The sequence below is a fragment of the Oncorhynchus nerka genome, linkage group LG13 (assembly GCF_034236695.1).
Source record: "Oncorhynchus nerka isolate Pitt River linkage group LG13, Oner_Uvic_2.0, whole genome shotgun sequence".
Classification (NCBI taxonomy): Eukaryota; Metazoa; Chordata; class Actinopteri; order Salmoniformes; family Salmonidae; genus Oncorhynchus; species Oncorhynchus nerka.
In genome coordinates, this window is record NC_088408.1 from 8158288 (window position 1) to 8176434 (window position 18147).

The following is an 18147-nucleotide window of genomic DNA, read 5'->3' on the forward strand; positions in this document are numbered from 1 at the left end:
TGGCTGTACTGGGTAGAGAGGAACCAGGCTCTGAGGGGTGGCCAGTCCTCTTCTGGCTGTACTGGGTAGAGAGGAACCAGGCTCTGAGGGGTGACCAGTCCTCTTCTGGCTGTACTGGGTAGAGAGGAACCAGGCTCTGAGGGGTGACCAGTCCTCTTCTGGCTGTACTGGGTAGACCAGAGGAACCAGGCTCTGAGGGGTGGCCAGTCCTCTTCTGGCTGTACTGGGTAGACCAGAGGAACCAGGCTCTGAGGGGTGACCAGTCCTCTTCTGGCTGTACTGGGTAGAGAGGAACCAGGCTCTGAGGGGTGACCAGTCCTCTTCTGGCTGTACTGGGTAGAGAGGAACCAGGCTCTGAGGGGTGACCAGTCCTCTTCTGGCTGTACTGGGTAGAGGGGAACCAGGCTCTGAGGGGTGGCCAGTCCTCTTCTGGCTGTACTGGGTAGAGAGGAACCAGGCTCTGAGGGGTGACCAGTCCTCTTCTGGCTGTACTGGGTAGAGAGGAACCAGGCTCTGAGGGGTGACCAGTCCTCTTCTGGCTGTACTGGGTAGAGAGGAACCAGGCTCTGAGGGGTGGCCAGTCCTCTTCTGGCTGTACTGGGTAGAGAGGAACCAGGCTCTGAGGGGTGACCAGTCCTCTTCTGGCTGTACTGGGTAGACCAGAGGAACCAGGCTCTGAGGGGTGGCCAGTCCTCTTCTGGCTGTACTGGGTAGACCAGAGGAACCAGGCTCTGAGGGGTGACCAGTCCTCTTCTGGCTGTGCCGGGTGGAGATTATAAGAGTACATGGCCATTAAAAGGATCCGCCACTTTTTTTCAATTTTTGCCAAAAATGACATACCCAAATCTAACTGCCTGTAGCTTAAGCCCCGAAGCAAGGATATGCATATTCTTGGTATCATTTGAAAGGAAACACTTTGTAATTTCTGGAAATGTGAAAGGAATGTAGGAGAATATAACACAATAGATCTGGTGATAGATAATACAAAGAGAAAAAAAACGTTATTTAGTATTTTTTTTGTACCATTATCTTTGAAAATGCAAGAGAAAGGCCATAATGTATTATTCCAGCCTAGGTAGAGTTTAGATTTTGGCCACTAGATGGCAGCAGTGTATGTGCAAAGTTTTAGACTGATCCAATTAACCATTACATTTCTGTTCAAAATGTTGTACCAAGACTGCCCAAATGTGCCTAATTTGTTTATTAATAACTTTTCATGTTCAAAATTGTGCACTCTCCTGAAACAATAGCATGGTATTATTTCACTGTAATAGCGACTAATTTGGACAGTGCAGTTAGATTAACAAGAATTTAAGCTTTCTCCCAATATCAGATATGTCTATGTCCTGGGAACTGTTCTTGTTACTTACAACCTCATGCTAATCGCATTAGCCTATGTTAGCTCAACCTCATGCTAATCGCATTAGCCTATGTTAGCTCAACCTCATGCTAATCGCATTAGCCTATGTTAGCTCAACCGTCTCGTGGAAGGGACACTGATCCTGAAGAAGTTAAGGCCGGATCGTTCTTCAGATGTTCAAACATTCATAGATGATCAGCAAGGTCAAATAATAATCACAGTGGTTATAGAGGGTGCAACAGGTCAGCACCTCAGGAGTTCATGTCAGTTGGCTTTTCATAGCCGAGCAGTCAGAGGTCGAAAACAGCAGGTGCGAGCGAGAGAGAGAGAGAAGGTCGAAAACAGCAGGTGCGAGCGAGAGAGAGAGAGAAGGTCGAAAACAGCAGGTCTGGGACAATGTAGAGCACGTCGGTGAACAGGTCAGGATTACATAGCAGCAGGCAGAACAGTTGAAACTGGAGCAACAGCACGACAAAGTAACACATCTGTTGAACAGGTCAGGGTTCCATAGCCACAGTCAAAACAGCAGAAACTGGATCAGCAACATGACCAGGAGGACTGGGGACAGCCAGGAGTCATCAGGCCAGGAAGTCCTGAGGCATTGTTCTAAGGCTTAGATCCTCTGAGAGAAGAGAGAGTGAGAGATGGGAGAATTAGAGGGAGCATACTTAAGATCACACAGAACACCAGATAAGACAGGAGAATACGCCAGATAGGACAGACTGACGCTAGCCCCCCGGGACATAGACTATTGCAGCATAGATACTGGAGGCTGAGGTGTGGGGAGGGGGGCACGGAGAGGAAGATCACGTATGTGACTCAACCCACTCAAGTCGAGCATAGCGAAAAAAGCCTGGCACGATGTGACGCACCCCTCCTAGGGACGGCATGGAAGAGCACTGGTAAGCCATTGACGAGGGACAATAAGGAGGCCTGTGTCTTGTGTGATCATAGGGCATGTTTAGGTATGTAAGGCAGGACCAAATCGGAGAGATAGGTAGGAGCAAGCCCATGTAATGCTTTGTAGGTTAGCAGTAAAACATTCAAATCAGTCCTAGCCGTAACAGGAAGCCAGTGTAGAGAGGCTAGCACTGGAGTAATATTATCGAAGATTCTAGTAGCTGTATTTACCATTAACTGAAGACTATTAGCCGGAGAGTAGAGCATTGCAGTCGTCAAATCTAAAAAAGGACAAAAGCATGGTTTAGCTTTTCTGCATCATTTTTGGACAAAAAGTATCCGATTTTTTCGCAATGTTACAAAGATGGGGGAAAAAAAGCTGTCCTTTAAATATTTTTGATATGTTTGTGAAAAGAGCATTGTTTAGAGTAACGCCGAGGTCCTTCAGTTTTATTTGACTGTACAACAATCAAGATTAATTGTCAGATCAAACAGCAGATTTCTTTGTTTCTTGGGACCTAGAACTAGCATCTCTGTTTTGTCCTAGTTTAAAAGTAAAACATTTGCTGCTATCCACTTCCTAATGTCTGAAACACAGGCTTCCAAGGTAGGCAATTTTGAAATGTACAGTTGTGTGTCATCTGCATAGCAGTGAAAGTTGACATTGTGCTTCCGAATGACATATATAGTGAAAGCCAATGCCTTGGGTGACAGCAACGTCCCCTGATAAAAACCGTCTGGGGACCGTGATGGTTCAGGTTATGGCGACGATGGAAAGAGGGGAGAGAGGTGGCCTTCCCACAACTCCATCAGCCACACCCCAATCAGTACCACAACACTCTCCTTCGTTGCCTGGGTCCAGTGGTATTCGACTCGCACTCCTGAGGGAGTACATGAAACCGCGGCCGGGAGCGGTCGGTGAACGCCCTCGTCTCCGGTCTCTCAGGCAAAGCCCTGGAGTGGGCCAATGCGGTATGGAACATATGCAAAGTATACAGTGCCTTGCGAAAGTATTCGGCCCCCTTGAACTTTGCGACCTTTTGCCACATTTCAGGCTTCAAACAAAGATATAAAACGTTTTTTTTTTTGTGAAGAATCAACAAGTGGGACACAATCATGAAGTGGAACGACATTTATTGGATATTTCAAACTTTTTTAACAAATCCAAAACTGAAAAATTGGGCGTGCAAAATTATTCCAGAACTCACTCCGCCACGAACCTATCGCTCTTCCAGTGCGTGTTGGGCTATCAGCCGGTTCTGGTACCATGGCATCAGAGCCAGACCGAGGCTCCTGTGGTGGACAATTGGGTAAGGCGCTCAAGGGAGACCTGGGAGGCCACTCACGGGTACCTTAAAAGGGCCGAAGAAGGCAAGTGCTGACCGCCACCGCAGCGAGCCCCCGGTGTTGGCCTCAGAAGTCCTGAGGAGAATAAACGAGGTTTGTTATAGGTTACAGCTCCCCCTTATTACCGCATTAACCCCTCGTTTCATGTGTCTCTCCTCAGGCCGGTGGTGGCTGGTCCGCTTCAAGAAGCTGAGGTGCGGGAGGTCCCTCCGCCCCCCCTGGACATCGAGGGGGCGCCGGCTTATGCAGTTTGGTCCATACTGGACTCGAGGCGTCGGGTGAGGGGTCTTCAGTGCCTCGTGGATTGGGAGGGGTACGGACCGGAGGAGAGATGCTTGGTGCCGGTGGAGGACGTATTGGACCCATCTATGCTGAGAGAGTTTCACCGCCTCCATCCGGATCACCCTGCGCCTCGTCCTCCGGGTCGGCGCGCTGCGGGAGCCGAGCGTCAGGGTGGGGGGGTGCTGTCAGGACTTCTACCGAAGGTAGTTCCTCTCCCTGCCATATGGGACATGTCCTCGGGTGCCATATGGGACATGTCCTCGGGTGCCATATGGGACATGTCCTCGGGTGCCATATGGGACATGTCCTCGGGTGCCATATGGGACATGTCCTCGGGTGTCATATGGGAGGTGTAATAGGGTGTCATTGGGGATAAGTACTGGGGTTTTGCAACTGTGTGATCATTAATTCAGTTCAATTTCCCAGACACTTCAAGTGGTGTCTCTTTTGTCACGAGAAAATAATCTTGAAACCTTGTAAAAACAAAAACACACCCATTTACTATGCAGCATTAGTACTGTTATGGCTATTATCACCCAGACTCATTCCAGTACGGGGACAGCATTCCATTCCTCTGGGTGACAACGATGCGACCCAACCCATAATGCATTGTGCAAGGAGCCTAAGACATCAATATAAAGTATGGGCCCTAAATGGCACCCTATTCCCCTATGGGCCCTAAATGGCACCCTATTCCCCTATGGGCCCTAAATGGCACCCTATTCCCCTATGGGCCCTAAATGGCACCCTATTCCCCTATGGGCCCTAAATGGCACCCTATTCCCCTATGGGCCTTAAATGGCACCCTATTCCCCTATGGGCCCTGGTCAAAAGTAGTGCACCAGCACTATATAGGGAAAAGGGTGCCATTTGGGATGCAAACAAACTTTCCCTGTGTTGTCTGTTTCCTGATGCCTCTCAATACTCATCTCAACACATTATCTTACACACCACAGGTTCAGATGATAGAGTATATTACATTATGACCATTAATGCTATACTACACAAGTAGACAAAGTCAATAACATACCCAAACAGTAGAATCGAAGCAGTGTACATGTAAGGGTTTTCCTCCTCCTCTTCGTCTGAGGAGGAGAAGCGAGAAGGATCGGGGGACCAATGCGCAGCGTCGTAAGTGTCCATGGTTGTTTATTTAGAAAACAAATATTGAACACTATGAATACAAAAACAATAACCGTGAACAAACCGAAACAGTACCGTGTGACGATAAACACAGACACGGAAACAATCACCCACAAAACAACAGTGAAACCCAGGCTACCTAAGTATGATTCTCAATCAGAGACAACTAACGACACCTGCCTCTGATTGAGAACCATACTGGGCCGAACACAGAAAACCAACCTAGAAACACATAACATAGAATGCCCACCCAACTCACGTCCTGACCAACTAAGACAAACAAATAACACAAGAACTCGGGTCAGAACGTGACAGTACACACCCACAGTAAATAGTGACACGTTGTCTGCTGAGGCAACTCGTAGCCTAAACTATCAAATTGAAGTCAGTCATTAAATCAACTAGTCAAAAGCAGTAGTCAGTCTGTCTGGTGTCTGTCACTAGGCAGGGTAGCCTAGTGGTTAGAGCGTTGGACTAGTAACCGAAAGGTTGCAAGTTCTATTCCCCGAGCTGACAAGGTACAAATCTGTCGTTCTGCCTCTGAACAGGCAGTTAACCCACTGTTCCTAGGCAGTCATTGAAAATAAGAATTTGTTCTGAACTGACTTGCCTAGTTAAATAAAGGTAAAAAATGAAATTCACCAGACTGATTGCATGATCTAGTCTGTGTACTGTTCTGGGTCTAGATTCTAGAGGTTATTATCTCATCCATAGTTCCTGTAAAAATTGGCACTCATTTTTTTGGGTACGCATACAACACATGAATTCCTGAGGTTTATGGCATAAAGGAAACTTTTACTAGTGCCATGATATTTCTCACATTCCAACAACAACCAGATATGAACACACTTCACAGAATTTACTGTGAAGGATACTCAGTTGAGGTAATTGAGCATTGATGGGCTGTGGTGACACACAATGTTTGTTTGTGACTACATTTATTCAGGTTTGTTGTGCTGCTATTGTCAGTCATGTTGGAGGTCATAAGGTGAATGCACCAATTTGTAAGTCGCTCTGGATAAGAGCGTCTGCTAAATGACTTAAATGTAAATGTAATGTTGGGACATCACTTTTAAGGACAACACTGACCCCTACTGGTGATTTATAGGATTACAGACAATCACAGACATATCTAAATCTAATTAAAGGTTATTGGTCACTTACACATATTTTTTTAGATGTTATCGCAGGTGCATCAAAAATGATTATATTCCTAGCTCCATCATTGCCATAATATCTAACATAAGAAATACACACAATTCCCCCAAAAATGTAAAGAAACAAATGAAGACATCATATATATATATACACACACACACACACACACACACACACACACACACACACACACACACACACACACACACACACACACACATATACATACACTACCGTTCAAAAGTTTGGGGTTACTTAGAAATGTCCTTGTTTTTGAAAGAAAAGCAAATATTTTGTCCATTAAAATAACATAAAATTGATCAGAAATACAGTGTAAACATTGTTAAATGCTTAAAAAAAAGAAGTATTTAAAAAATATATAATTTTACCCCCTTTTTCATAGTATCCAACTGTTAGTAGGACATCCCTTCCAATCAAACCCTCCCTAACCCGGGCGACGCTAGGCTAATTGCGCGTCGCCCCATGGACCTCCCGGCCGCGGCCGGCTGTGATAGAGCCTGGGCTCGAACCCAGAGTCTTTGGTGACACAGTTAGCACTGCGATGCAGTGCCTTAGACCACTGCGCCACCCGGGAGGCAACTGCTGACCTTCTAGGCAGAGTTTCTCTGTCCAGTGTCTGTGTTTAATGAATCTTTTATTTGTATTTTTTATTTATATGTATTTTTATTGGTCAGTCTGAGATATGGCTTTTTCTTTGCAACTCTGCCTAGAGAGCCAGCATCCCGGAGTCGCCTCTTCACTGTTGATGTTGAGACTGGTGTTTTGCGGGTACTAATTAATTAAGCTGCCAGTTAAGGACTTGTGAGGCCTCTGTTTCTCAAACTAGACCCTCTGATGTACTTGTCTTCTTGCTCAGTCGTGCATCGGGGCCTCCCACTCCTCTTTCTATTCTGGTTAGAGCCAGTTTGCGCTGTTCTGTGAAGGGAGTAGTACACAGCTTTGTACGAGATCTTCAGTTTCTTGGCAATTTCTCACATGGAATAGCCTTCTTTTCTCAGAACAAGAATAGACTGACAAGTTTCAGTAGAAAGTTCTTTGTTTCTGGCCATTTTGAGCCTGTAATTGAACCCACAAATGCTGATGCTCCAGATACTCAACTAGTCTAAAGAAGGCCAGTTTTATTGCTTCTTCAATTCATGACAGCAGTTTTCAGCTGTGCTAGCACAATTGCAAAAGGGTTTTCTAATGATCCATTTTAAAATGAGAAACTTGGATTAGCTAACACAACGTGCCATTGGACCACAGGAGGGATGGTTGCTGATAATGGGCCTCTGTACGCCTATGTAGATATTCCATTTAAAAAATCTGCCGTTTCCAGCTGCAATAGTCATTTACAACATTAACAATGTCAACATTGTATTTCTGATCAATTTGATGTTATTTTAATGGACATTTTTTTGTTGCTTTTGTTCAAAAACAAGGACATTTCTAAATGACCCCAAACCTTCGAAAGGTAGTGTATATATATGTGTATGTACTGTATGTATGTTTGTATGTATGTATATATACATATATATATATATATATATACATATATATATATATATATGTATATATACATATATATATATATATATATATATATATATACACACACACATATATATATACTGTATACACACATATATATATACACATACATTCACACACAGCGCCTTGGGAAAGTTTTAGACTCCTTTACTTTTTCCACATTTTGTTACGTTACAGCCTTATTCTAAAATGTATTAAATATTTTGTTTTTCTCATCAATCTACACACAATACCCCATAATGACAAAGCGAAAACAGATTTTTCTTTTTTGTGTGCAAATGTATTAATCCTTTCTCACCTTCACAAGACGCCATGTGCCATCTTCCAGATACATTTGAAACCGGGATTCATCCCTAAAGAGCTTCTCCAGTGTGCCAGTGGCCATCGAAGGTTTGCCCACTGAATTCGGGTTACGACGCAGAACTCCAGTCAAGTTAAGACCCGTGTGAGGACGACGAGCACTGATATTACCTTCCCTGAGACGGTTTGTGACAGTTTGTGCAGAAATGATTTGTATGTGCAAACCCTCAGTTTCATCAGCTGTCCGGCTGGCTCATCTTAGACCATCCCACAGGTGAAGAAGCCGGAGCTATATAATGCAAAAAATAATTGTGAGAAAACCATCAGTATAGATGAAAATGTGATGGAAACACAAAAATGGGAATTTTAACTTGTATTTTTTATTCGGTACATGGGAATTTTAACTGTATTTTTTTTATTTGCACAGCTTTTTATCCACAACAAGTCAATTTGATGGAAACATCTCTGGTGAGAAAATGTACATTTTATTATTATTTTATGCATTTTTTTTTCATACAGAAAAATATACACTACCGTTTAAAAGTTTGGGTCACTTAGAAATGTCCTTGTTTTTGTCCATTAAAATAACATCAAATTGATCAGAAATACAGTGTAGACATTGTTAATGTTTTATATGACTATTGGTGCTGGAAATGGCTGATTTTTTATGGAATATCTACATAGGTGTACAGAGGCCCATTATCAGCAACCATCACTCCTGTGTTCCAATGACACTTTGCAAATGCAACTTATTTCTACGTGAAAAGTGAAATGGTTTATTCATACTTTTCCATTTTAGTAGACGCTCCTATCCGGAGCATCTTACAGTAGTGTCTCCATGTTTATACTTCATCTGAACCCACAACCCTACCATTGCAAACGCCATACTCTTATCAACTGAGCCACATAGAAATTCTACAGGTACAACCCTAAACGACCAGCCTATGTACAATACAGTACTGTACATTTACATGAAGTGGTTTGTAAGGATGGTTAATTAATGATGCACAAAAAGTGGTTGTTTTCCAGGTTATTTGATCAAGAAAAATATTTAATTTGATGTGGATGTCTTTGCCTGTAACTTTGCACCTTTTCATGTAAATGTTTGAGGACAGGGTTTGGTTCTTTCTGGATTATATTAGAATGACATCACAGAGAAAGGGACAGGGTTTTGTTCTTACTGGATTCCATTAGAATGACATCACAGAGAAAGGGACAGGGTTTTGTTCTTTCTGGATTCTATTAGAATGACATCACAGAGAAAGGGACAGGGTTTTGTTCTTTCTGGATTCTATTAGAATGACATCACAGAGAAAGAGACAGGGTTTTGTTCTTTCTGGATTCTATTAGAATGACATCACAGAGAAAGGACCAGGGTTTTGTTCTTTCTGGATTCTATTAGAATGACATCACAGAGAAAGGGACAGGGTTTTGTTCTTTCTGGATTCTATTAGAATGACATCACAGAGAAAGGGACAGGGTTTTGTTCTTTCTGGATTCCATTAGAATGACATCACAGAGAAAGGGACAGGGTTTTGTTCTTTCTGGATTCCATTAGAATGACATCACAGAGAAAGGGACAGAGTTTTGTTCTTTCTGGATTCTATTAGAATGACATCACAGAGAAAGGGACAGGGTTTTGTTCTTTCTGGATTCCATTAGAATGACATCACAGAGAAAGGGACAGGGTTTTGTTCTTTCTGGATTCTATTAGAATGACATCACAGAGAAAGGGACATGGTTTTGTTCTTTCTGGATTCTATTAGAATGACATCACAGAGAAAGAGACAGGGTTTTGTTCTTTCTGGATTCTATTAGAATGACACCACAGAGAAAGGGACAGGGTTTTGTTCTTTCTGGATTCCATTAGAATGACATCACAGAGAAAGGGACAGGGTTTTGTTCTTTCTGGATTCCATTAGAATGACATCACAGAGAAAGGGACAGGGTTTTGTTCTTTCTGGATTCTATTAGAATGACATCACAGAGAAAGGGACAGGGTTTTGTTCTTTCTGGATTCCATTAGAATGCCATCACAGAGAAAGAGACAGGGTTTTGTTCTTTCTGGATTCTATTAGAATGACATCACAGAGAAAGGGCCAGGGTTTTGTTCTTTCTGGATTCTATTAGAATGACATCACAGAGAAAGGGACAGGGTTTTGTTCTTTCTGGATTCCATTAGAATGACATCACAGAGAAAGAGACAGGGTTTTGTTCTTTCTGGATTCTATTAGAATGACATCACAGAGAAAGGACCAGGGTTTTGTTCTTTCTGGATTCCATTAGAATGACATCACAGAGAAGGGGCAGGGTCAACAACTCTTATAATTCCAACTATTGAATCCTACAAGATTCTGTTCTTAAATATACAACTACCTTTTTTGCCAAAGTGGAGATGCTGAAAAAAAAACTGCACTAATTTTGTGAAATAATATATATTTTCAGATTTTCAGGGGGTACTGCAGCACCCTCAGCCCTCCTACCTCCTACAGCTGTGCTTGTGGGGCCCCCATGTTGAGGATCAGCGTGGCGGAGGTGTTGTTGTCTACCTTCAACACCTGGGGTCGGCCCGTCAGCAAGTCCAGGACCCAGTTGCACAGGGCGAGGTTCAGACCCAGGGCCCCGAGCTCAGTGATGAGCTTGGAGGGCACCATGGTGTTGAAAGCCGAGCTGTAGTCGATGAACAGCATTCTTACATGTAGTATTTTTCTTGTCCCGTTGGGATAGAGCATTGTTCAGTGCGATGGCGTCATCGGTAGAACTATTGGGGCGGGTAAGCAAATTGAAGTGGGTCTCGGTAGAACTATTGGGGCGGGTAAGCAAATTGAAGTGGGTCTCGGTAGAACTATTGGGGCGGGTAAGCAAATTGAAGTGGGTCTCGGTAGAACTATTGGGGCGGGTAAGCAAATTGAAGTGGGTCTAGGGTATCAGGTAAGATGGAGGTGATATTATCCTTAACTAGCCTCTCAAAGCACTTCATGATGAAAGAAGTGAATGCTACGATGGAAGCATTTGGCAGTTCTTGTACAGAGGCTCCACAGCCAGCTCATTTATATTCCAGCTAGGATAACACTATCACACTTGATTCAACTAATCATCAAGCCCTTGAGTACTTGAGTCAGGAGTAATAACATAGGCCTGAAAATAATATGTCACTGCTGTGGATCAATCGAAATCCTCTGGTCTATCACATTTGGTTGAAAATGCCATTATATATCGTCAACTATGTCAGGTTTGGTCTCTATATCTGGTTCGATCACAGAATGAGCAATATTGGGTGTAACAAAAATACACTCTTTTTTTTTTTTCTCAATAGGCAAAATTCTCTGTTTTAAATTTAAATTCTTCTTCCTAAGAGCTGGCTGGCTAAAACCCCTTAGTAAGACCATTTTCACAAGGAAAGTCTTCAGTCCACAGAAATACTGTTGTTCTGTACTGCAGCATGAGAACAGATGGGCCAACCAGGGCAGAGAAACAGAATCAGGGGACACGGCCCAAAAAGCACCCTATTCCCTATCTACAGTGCATTCGAAAAGTATTCAGACCCCTTGACTAATTCCACATTTTGTTTTACGTTACAGCCGTATTCTAAAATGGATTACATAATTTTTCTCATCAATCTACACACAATACCGCATAATGACAAAGCGAAAACAGGTTTTTTGAAATGTTTGCAAATGTATAGAAAACTAAAATACCTTATTTACATAAGTATTCAGACTCTTCGCTATGAGACTCTAAATTGGGGACAGGTGCATCCTGTTTCCATTGATCATCCTTGTGATGTTTCTACAACTTGATTGGATTCCACCTGTGGTAAATTAAATTGATTGGACATGATTTGGAAAGGCAGACACCTGTCTATATTAGGTCCCACATTTGACAGTGCATGTCAGAGCACAAACCAAGCCACGAGGATGGAAGGAATTGTCTGTAGACGTCCGAGAAAAGTGTTGAGGCACATATCTGGGAAAGGGTACCAAAATATATCTGCAGCATTGAAGGTCCGCAAGAACACATAGTGGTCTCCATCATTCTTAAATGGAAGAAGTTTGGAACCACCAAGGCTCTTCCTAGAGCTGGGCGCCGGGACAAACTGACCAATCAGGGGAGAACAGCCTTGGTCAGGGAGGTGACCAAGAACCCAATGGTCACTCTGACAGAGCTCCAGAGTTCGTCTGTGGAGATGGGAGAACCTTCCAGAAGGACAACTGTCTCTGCAGCACTCCACCAATCAGGTCTTTATAGTAGAGTGGCCAGACAGAAGCCAATAAAAGGCACATGACAGCCTGCTTGGAGTTTACCAAAGGGCACCTTAAGGACTCTCAGACCATAAGAAACAAGATTCTCTGGTCTGATGATACAGAGCAAAGTAAAAGAGAGATCCTTGATGAAAACCTGCTTCAGAGCACTCTGGACCTCAGACTGGGGCGGAGGTTCGCCTTCCAACAGGGCAAATACCCTAAGCACACAGCCAAGACAACGCAGGAGTGGCTTTGGGACTCTGAAAGTCTCTGAATGTCCTTAAGTGGCCCACCCAGAGCCCGGACTTGAACCCAATGGAACATCTCTGGAGAATCCTGAAAATAGCTGTGCAACCAGCTTGAGAGGAACTGCAGAGAAGAATGGGAGACACTCCCCAAATACGAGTGTGCAAAGCTTGTAACGGCAGTAAAAAAAAATTGAAAACATTTCTAAAAACCTGTTTTTCCTTTGTCATTATGGAACAACAACTTAATCCATTTAAGAATAAGGCTGTAACGTTACAAAATGTGGAAAAAGTGAAGGGGTCTGAATACTTTCCGAAGGCACAACTCTTGACCATGCAGAGCCCTGTGAGGAATCGGGCGGCATTTCAGATGCAACCAGAGTCAATAGTGTGCAAAGAAACCTGATCAAGTGTGCTGTGTACCAATAGCAGAATTAGAGGAAGAGTTTGAACGGCTTTCTCTGCCTGCCTGGTACTGTCATGGTTTTCATGGATCGCAATGTCAACTAAAATCAGAACACTGGTATTCAATTACCGGCCATACAAACAACAAGCTCGCTACGGAATTCTACATTCATGTTCGGAAAATTCCCATTCCCAAGCGAGTCATCCAATTTATTTATTTATTTTATTTTACCTTTATTTAACCAGGTAGACTAGTTGAGAACAAGTTCTCATTTACAACTGCGACCTGGCCAAGATAAAGCATAGCAGTGTGAACAGACAACAACAAATCAAATCAAATCAAATGTATTTATATAGCCCTTCGTACATCAGCTGATATCTCAAAGTGCTGTACAGAAACCCAGCCTAAAACCCCAAACAGCAAACAATGCAGGTGTAAAAGCACGGTGGCTAGGAAAAACTCCCTAGAAAGGCCAAAACCTAGGAAGAAACCTAGAGAGGAACCAGGCTATGTGGGGTGGCCAGTCCTCTTCTGGCTGTGCCGGGTAGAGATTATAACAGAACATGACCAAGATGTTAAAATGTTCATAAATGACCAGCATGGTCGAATAATAATAAGGCAGAACAGTTGAAACTGGAGCAGCAGCACAGTCAGGTGGACTGGGGACAGCAAGGAGTCATCATGTCAGGTAGTCCTCAGCCTCAACAACACAGAGTTACACATGGATGTTGATGGGCTTTTTTCATATGGACGTCGTACAAATGTCTAGGTCCAATCACACAACACATTTCTTTGTGTAGATGTGTCTTGCATCAATGCTTTTTTTTGCTTGTTTTGTAAAAATGCGAATTAGTGTATCCACTATGACCCAGGTTCGCCCTGTATAAAAGCATCACTCCTCGTCACCCACAGCTCTCCTCCTGATCCTCAACCCCACTCGCTCTAGTTGTCAGATCCTGCTCTGCAATGGCCTATAGTCTGCCTGTCACTATGGCCAAAATCACAGCCTGTTCTGTTCACTGCTCAATAAAACTGACTTCTTTGTTTGCTCAATCCCGTGGCTTGGCCTGGCCAGTTTCACTCCGACAGCTGAAAGAGAACGCCAAAAATACAGCTTAATAAATGTCACTAACTCTTTATCAGACAGACTTTGGGGTGAAATTCCATTAAGCTTAACACAAAAACACCCTTCATGGGTTCCTCAGATATAAACTGAATCAATAGCCTGGTCCCAGATCTGTTTGTACATTTGTCATGACAATGTCCATAGGCGTTGGCTATACAGCACAAACAGATCTGGGACCAGGCAACTGAATCTAAGCTTATTGATCAATAACTAGTCAGAAGTAGGCAATAAAGAAATATTTACCCCATGTCCAGGAAGTAAACAAAGAAGGAAATGGTTAGATTGTACAGGAATCAAAAGATCTTTTAAGGCAAGAAACCTTTATCTGCTACAAAGACGCTCATCATCTTAGATAAATATTGTCTCTCTATACATTTACAGGACATGATTATTCTCAAAACACTGAAAATGTCTCTCGTTCTTCCTCTCCCCGCCATCCCTCACTGTTTCACAGTTTCACTTTTCTCCAGTCGTCTCTGTACATGCCTCCTCATGACAACCGCGGTCAGGGTGCTACATAGTGCTAGGGCGAGGAAGGATACACCGGCGAACCACAGCTGCCTCTCCCCATACAACTGCAGCACAGTATCCCTCCGACTGCCATAGTCCAGGAAAAGGGCCTCCAGCTGACACAGCGTACACAGAGACAGGAAGAGGTGGAAGATCTGGTGACCCTGACCCATGATGTCACAATGCCCCGGGAAGAACCTCTCAGGAACAGGGCAGGAGAAGAAGAAGGCTGCAAGCAGGAAGGCGGCCATCTAAAAATGGAGGACCACAACGGAAACAAAGTCAGTTGACTCTGTGAATTGTGTTTTTTTTAATCCTCAATCATTTTTGTGTGTGTGTTGTATTCTCACGGCTCTCTATGGCAAGGCAACTCTATGGGCCAGTTTACCAGACACAGATGGGAGCTTCTCCATTGACCATGCTTTGTAGACTAGGACTTGGCTTTCGTTATCTGTGTCTGGGAAACCGGCCCATAGAGTTGCCACAGCCATGATAATTCCCTCCATTCATTCATCCACCCACCTGCAGGGCGTGGAGCGGTAGAGCTGGGTCCTGACCCCAGTGTACGGTAGCCAGGCGGTGGGCTACAGGGCTGATGTCCAGGAAGTAGGCCATGCTGGTGGGGATCAGCTGGCAGATCTTCCTCCGGAGCGGGTAAGGCCGGCGGTAGCGTGACTTGGCAAAGCAGCAGCTAGCACAGGACAGCCAGCCAAGTAAGGCAGCGCCAGGGAGGAACCAGAACCCTAGAGGTAGAGGTAGAACAGTTTGTCATTCCACAGTATTAAGAATAAGGTGATATTGCCCTTAGATGCTGATCCTGGGTCACTTTTGCATTTCCCCCACTAATGGTTAAAGTTAGGATTGGGGGAGGAGAAGCTGATCCTAGAACAGTGTCTAGGGGAAATTTCACCCCGGAGCACAATATTACAACAATCGGCAATACATATTACAGATTTAAAAGCCACCATGTGGGACCACTTAGTAAGAGTTAAGAGACTGTAATCCTTCGTAGGCAATTATAACACAAGATCAGAATCAGGTATGCTAAAATGAAACACAATGTACCCAAGGCATCCAAAATGGCATTCTTTTCCCTTTTGGGCCCAGGTGAACAGTAGTGCGCTACATCGGGTATCACTTGGGATGCAGACAGGTTGAATAAAGTGCACTAGAGTGTGGAGAGAAAGCGTGTTGCCATAGCAATAATAAAAACACAAACTACCTACGGGGCTCTCCCTCCAGGCTGGCTCAGAGCAGTAGAAATAGTGAGCCAGGGAACAGCCATACTGATACACAGACACACCCACGTAGTCCAGGAAGAACAGAGTATAGTGAGCCAGCTCAGAGTGGGACTGTAGCAGGTGAGCTGCTACACTACAACACAAGTAGGTGAGGGCAGACAGTATGTACAGGCAGAGAGGCAGGGACGCCGAGTCTAGGGACAATCCATAGGCCCAGACGCGTAGTAGCACCAGGGGACCTGCCAGAAGGTGTGTCCAGACGTTGAGGGATTCATTGTGTCTCTGGAAGAGGCTGAGGACGTAACAGCGCCAGTCTTGCCCCACCGGGCGGTAGCCAGAGAGGATGTAAGGCTCCCGGAACAGAGTGGGGACGCAGGAGACAGGGACGGTGGGGCTGGGGGAGGGGAGGGAGGGAAGTGAAGAGGGGAGGATGTCGGAGAGGTGAGGCAGCCGGCTGAGCTGCTTCACACTCAGAGTCAAGGTACTGAGACGCCCCAGGGCTCCGCTGGACATGATGATGGAGAGGTGGGGCGAGGGAAGGAAAGAGGGATGGAGGGAAAGAGGTGGGAATGGGTATAGAGGAGGAGTAGGGTGGAAAGTTGATTTGGGAAGACTTGGGTTTTGCTGTGGAAACAGAGAGAAACAAAATGCAGTTAAGATTATTTAAGAATCAAAGTATAGATTAGGTTGTATTGTATTCTGTATTATACCAACAGTAGCAACTAGGTCAAAATGGATGCTGTTTAAAATGAGGCAGGCTGACAGACACACATTTCTCACATAGCTGGCCATCTGGGAATTGGTTCACCAGTCTGTCAGCTTACACTGGGAAGCAGGTAGGTAGGCTAGCATGCACCAGAGAGCAGGCATGCAGTCATACCTGTAAATTGTTACCTCTGGCCTGCTACCTGACCCAGTACCCTAGTCTCACTGCCTCCCTTGACACCCGCACACTACGGAATGACAACAGCCACCCTATCTATGGCGTCAGCAGCGATACTAATACGCACCTATGGAGACCAAAGACAAACATATACACCCAGAGAATACAAACCAAGCCATGATTGTGACTGATACAGTGCCAACTGGAAAGGGGACACGTCTGAAACTCCTAACAGCCGCCTTACCTTCCTCACATTAAGCGTGATTGTGTCAGATATTAGTGGTGACATTTCCCTTATTTGAAAAACTTTACAACCGGGGTTGTCATTTATGGGTGAAATGCTTCTACAATTAGCCTGGGTAGCCAGTCTGTTTGAGTTATCATTCAACTCCTTGTTATCATGCATTCTACAATAGCCTGACCCCAGATCTAGGATCAGGTTACTTGTACAAGGGGAAAAAAGACTAGAAAGACAGGGATGAGGCAAACAGCATTCTAGCAAAAACAACTACAAAAACAGATGAGGCAACAGCATTCTGCACTGGCTGAATGGAGTGTCTGTCTGTCTCTATCCATGTCAGTGGCCCATTATCAGCATTCAACTAAACCTCTAGAATCTAGAAGAAAATGACCAAAAATGGGATAAGCACAAGAAGCAATGAGAGAGAGAGAGTTCTAGATTAATGTAAAAGGGGAAATAATATATTTAAAAAAATTCTAGACAAGTTATTATCCTCTCATATTCAAATTATTGTTTGAAAATATAGAAATCTCACCTGTCTTTCTGTATGTTCCTGAATGTCTAGACAGAACACACCTGTTGCTGGGAGCCGTCGCAGTTATCAAATACCACTACAGCGCTAGACCCCATTCCACATCGTTTTTCATTTCTACATCGATTTCGTGATGCTGATGGTGAAGCCCATTCTCAAGCAGACAGTGAGTGGTAGCAGCACGGCAGGTGAACTCTAGCAATCTACAAGTGACAGCATAGCAACCCTACTGCAAAGAAGTGATTTGGGAGACTGGGCGTGCCTAAAAAGGTATGCTAAACCATTGGGCTAAACAGAGAACGCCCAAAACTCAAGGACTGACCTACATTTTCCGAGGCAGTGGCGCTATGAAAAAAATGATCTAATCCTAAAGCTACGCACATTGGGTTACGCATCACAATAAAATATATAGCCTAGGATATTTTGCGTCTCATAATACAATCACAATAGCTTATCAAAACAACCATTTTTTCATGCACACGAGAAACAGAAAACATTATTTATTATTGAAGCATAATATCAAATTGCATGATAGGTTGATAATTGATTTCGAATAGCATTCTAATATATATTTTTTTGCATTTTTACATTTGAATATGCAGAGCCTCATTGTACGTTTAAAAACCAATCAGTGCCTATGCGTTACAATACATACACTACAATGCACTACAAAATTAC

The 18147-nt window shown here is 44.0% G+C and overlaps 1 protein-coding gene across 1 annotated transcript; it reads right to left on the bottom strand.

The window, feature by feature from the left end:
- Positions 1–13168: 13168 nt before the first annotated feature.
- paqr8 (progestin and adipoQ receptor family member VIII) lies at positions 13169–17703 on the bottom strand. Its single transcript, XM_029655896.2, has 4 exons — positions 17473–17703; positions 15795–16437; positions 15095–15315; positions 13169–14823 (listed from the first exon to the last, which is right to left on the bottom strand). Exons 2-4 carry the CDS (start codon positions 16324–16326, stop codon positions 14503–14505), a joined length of 1074 nt encoding a protein of 357 aa, XP_029511756.2. The 5' UTR covers positions 16327–16437; positions 17473–17703; the 3' UTR covers positions 13169–14502.
- Positions 17704–18147: the final 444 nt, after the last annotated feature.